At 32.1% G+C, this 4,539-nt stretch overlaps 1 protein-coding gene across 1 annotated transcript in view; it reads right to left on the reverse strand.

Annotated features, from left to right (window-relative positions):
• Window positions 1–1,357, reverse strand: part of LOC107634193 (purple acid phosphatase-like) — a 3,585-nt gene extending 2,228 nt beyond the window's left edge. Inside the window, exons 1-3 of the mRNA XM_016337765.2 lie at window positions 1,117–1,357; window positions 470–673; window positions 221–332 (exon numbers count right to left, since the gene is read on the reverse strand). Coding sequence (XP_016193251.2) covers window positions 221–332; window positions 470–673; window positions 1,117–1,314 — 514 coding nt within the window. The 5' untranslated portion in view covers window positions 1,315–1,357. The remainder of the gene's footprint in view (window positions 1–220; window positions 333–469; window positions 674–1,116) is intronic.

A 4,539-nucleotide genomic window follows, 5' to 3' on the forward strand; every position in this document is an offset into this window, starting at 1 on the left:
ACATCTAATATTATCTAATTATTTTAGTTATAATTAAAAAATGTAAAATAAAATAATTTTGGAGTGTTTTGAATTATTTTTTCATTGTTTCTCAAACATTTTTTTCCGCATTTATATCAATCTGTCTATAAGAACTGATCAAACGGAACCTTAAAGATGAGTATCAAAATTGGTTTGGGAATTTGCGTAAAATTAAATTAAAAAAAAAAAAGACACTTACCCATGACCCCAAATGTGTATGGCACATCAGGACCAACTTCTGGAGGAGTCATAAACCAAAATTGACGTGCTGATTTTCCAGTTCCAACCTCATAGTAATATTTGGTGTTGTGCTATAAATGCTATAAACTATAAAAAAGAAATAAATATATAAAAAAAATTATTACTAATAATGATAAAAAATTAATCCATAAGGCAAAATCTTAACTAGAACTAGAAACACAATAACAAAGAAGTAAATGGAATATACCTCCAATTTTTTGATGGTACAATGATGAATATAACCAGACTTGTAAGTGTGATATTTATAAGTAACAACTTTTCCATTAGAAACCTTTGGTTTGCTTTTGTCTTTTTCACTCCAATAACGAACTTGGTTTGACCCTTTTTCATCCATTGTCACCCATGACACAATCACTGCCTTCCCCTCAAGATCACCTTGTGTTATATGAACCTTTTTAATTTATACATTAGTATTTTAAAAATGTCAGAAGACTAAATCACAAGAACTAATCAAACCAAAGTATACCATTTATCCTATTGATTAATTCACTTTACAAATAAAATAAACCCAACTTTGTTCAAGACACATACAGAAACAAATAAAAATATTTATCTTTTAAAATAAAATTTTTGAATACTCTATAAAATAGTGAAAACAGAAATAAAAAAATATCAAGAACAGATTAAAAGGGGAAAAAACATAACCGAAAAAATTTGTGTGTGGTTTTAAAAAATGTAAATTTTCTCAAAATAAGTCATACAAATTAATTTCAAGATGTATCTAATTTTTTTGCAGATTATGAAAAAACAACCTTTTTTTTTTATCATTTTCTATATTTTTAATTATGAAAAAACAACCTGTTTTTGCAAAATTTTTTTTTTTTTGGTATATACCTGTTGAGGAGCATTATGACCAGGAGGAACAGCAAAGACATCACTATCAAGTGGCATATCTTCAGTCTTCTCCTCTTTTCTAACAAAGGAGCTTGTTGAACCTCCATTGCACAAAACTGCCACATTTAGAACCAAAAAACCTACAACTAAACCTAATGCTACAAAACATGATGATGGGGAAGAACCCAAAGGATGCATTGTTTTTTTCTCAAACTACTATAATAATAATTTACTCAAATGAATTAATTTACACCACAGTTCTTGTATGCATGTTATGGTGTTTATGTATTTATAGCTTTGGGATTTTTAGTAATAGTTATACCGTTAATGGCTCTTGCTATTGGGTATTTATAGGGCTTGTATTTTTGTTAATCATTTTTTCTCGATAATTGATTTAATGCTAGACATTGAAAATAAATGGATTAAATATGTTAGGAGAAAGGATTTATCCTATAAAGTACAAGAGACACTACCTCAGAAAATTTTACAAAACATGCTCGCAACCAAACACATGTGTGTTATATAAACAATACCTCTTGTCTCAAGTACTTATCTATGTCTTTAGTAGAGTTGAAGAAAGGCTCATTTAAAATCACCATTCAAACGATGATAGATTTGAATGTTGTTATAATATCAAAAAGAAAAAATGAATGTTGTTAGATATTAAACTATTTGTATGCTTTTATTTAATATCTTATATTCTTAATGTTAAAATATCTAAAAATTAGAAATTCATAGTTCATAAAAATTTGTTAAGAAGCGAGCAACACAATTGATGGTTTCAGTGGCTAAGAGAAGGGGGTTGAATCTTAGCCCATTTTTTATTTTGCTAACACTTGCTAAACTCAGAGGAGACTTTTTCTGTTCTGGCTCGTCTCTGAACACGAGACTTTTTCTTTTATCTCGTCCCTAGGCACGAGACTTTTTGTTTTGTCTCGTCACTTGGCACGAGACATTTTAGTTTTTGCTTCTGTGCAGTAGTAAACAGAAATGGAGTAGGAGAGAAGAAAGATTACACCCAGATATATCCTGGTTCAGCTGCTAAGTGCAGTGCAGCCTACATCCAGTCTCTATCACAACAATGATGGAATTTCACTATAATCAACTTGATTACAAACTGTAAAGTGCTAATCCAACTTACAAGGGGATTCCCACAGAATCATGAAACACAACATAGATGAACAAAGGAACTCTAAGACATCTATGACTTTTTCTTTTAATTTTGCACTCTCTGCCTTTTTTCGCTCTATGGCTTTTTCATACAAACCTCACTGTTTGCCTTTTTCCATGAGACTCAAGACATGACAAAATTAAACAGAAAAATACAAAACTGAATACATTGAAGGAGAAGAAAAAACTGTTAGCTTAGGTAGCTCTGAGACTTCTGTGCCTTGCACTCTCAAATCTTACTCCTTGCTCCAAACAGTGGCTGTTCTCTCTTAATATAGAAGAGGGAAGCCTCCACTTATTGAAGCCAACACCCAAACCAACTTCTTCCTCCTTCAACAAACAAAAACGGTTCGGCCACATAGAGAGAGAAGAGATAACCATGCAAAATCCAACATGCAATTACCTCTAGACCTTTCTTGATCATCACCCTTCATCAATCCGAGCTCTCCATCCTTGGCTTGCTCTCCAAGATGGATTTCTGGCCCTTGATGCTTCATGATGATAATGACTTCATCTGCTTCAATCTCTGCCTCAACCATCACTTCGCCACTCTAGCTACTCCCTGTGGTGGTTAAACAGAATCAAAGACAAGCCATGCTTCAAGAATCTCCTCCATGCTGGCCGAATCTTCAACGTCCATTTTTGAGCATGAAAGGCTCAAGATACCTCACCAAATCTAACCAAATATGGTGAATATCTCAGCCACGGCTCATTTTTATTTTAGTATGTTTTATTGCCATCATTAGCTTGATGGTCTTGATGCATTAAACTTCTTCCTTTTCTTGGTTGATGAGCATAGCGTCCATAACTTCCTGGACAAGGACCGAAGGAAGAAGAAGAAAGAGATGAGAGAGAATGTGAAGTTAAAGTAAAAGCAATTAAATGAAATTGAAACATATTGATAGATTGCTTTTACTTCCCTTGCTTTGAGTAGCGTATAGCATTTAATCATAATGATTCCCTATCAAATCAAAGTCAAGTTCTCTCTCATGTTTCCAATGCTAGCTTATTAAGTTTTGAAATCCATTCTTAGCAAGCAATGGAATCCGTTGGAAACCATGAAGCCAATTTGCTTTCTTAGTTTCGGACCAGGCTTGGAACCATTCATCACTAATAAGACTTGGGCTTGTAGTATTGAAATTAAAGCTGGCCCAATTAGTTAACATTTGCTTTCCTGATGAATTTTTTGGATCAAGCATAGAACACATAAGAAAGCATCTGTTTGGGCTTGCAACAATAATATTTATTTTGGCCCATTTAATATTTCAGCCTCATGGTATGAGAAACATGTAGCAAGGCTGATCATTGGGCTTAAACCAGAAACTCATTTTTCGGCCCAACATAAAATCTGCACAACAAAATTATTAATTTAGTAAGTATGAGTTAAGATCAAATTAATAATTTTGTAATTAAATATTTTAATAATGTTTGTTCATCATCAAAATTAAATAAGAGTTTTCCAAACTCATCAATCTCCCCCTTGATGACAAACATTATTAAAATTGAAATGGAAAGAAATTTAGATATTAAGTAAAGAATACTCCCTTTGAATTTGAATTTCTCCCCCTTTCTAAATGTCACATAGCTCCCCCTTGATGCATGCTTATTTTACCAAGGGAAGCACTAACCTGTAACATTTAAATCAAGGTTCAAGTAACAATGTTATTTAGCATATTTTATGATGCTAAATGCTTGATCTATGAGCAGTTTTAATTGATAATCAAAACTCATTTGATATCATAAACTGATTTACTGCTCAAACTTTTTCATACAAACAAAAATTTATCCAAATATTTTCCAAACATTTCCTGTTAGTATATCAGAGCAAAACAAAATGATGGTAAAAATATTTGAAGTACACATGATCAAAACAAGGCAGTTTTGATACATTACACAATTTAAAGGAACTGCCAAAAATAAGTTTTCAATTTAATAAGTTTATCAATGATGAATCAACAGCCAGGCATCAAAGATAAATCAAACATCATTATAAACCAAATGCCAAATGAGTATTAACTAATCATGATAAACCAAATGCTTCATGCAGTTCAAACAGCAGTGACCACAGTAAAACAAATGCTATATCAACATTCATTCTTTGAACACATGCATTCTTTGAATCAAGGGTGATCATAAGATTTTCTTTATTTGTTCCAGCCTCTTCACAATCTAAATCAATATCCTTCACAATACTGGGAATTAAGTTAGAATCACAAAAAGTAACATGTATGGATTCCTCTATTGTCCTATGCT

The sequence above is a fragment of the Arachis ipaensis genome, chromosome B03, assembly GCF_000816755.2.
Source record: "Arachis ipaensis cultivar K30076 chromosome B03, Araip1.1, whole genome shotgun sequence".
NCBI lineage: Eukaryota > Viridiplantae > Streptophyta > Magnoliopsida > Fabales > Fabaceae > Arachis > Arachis ipaensis.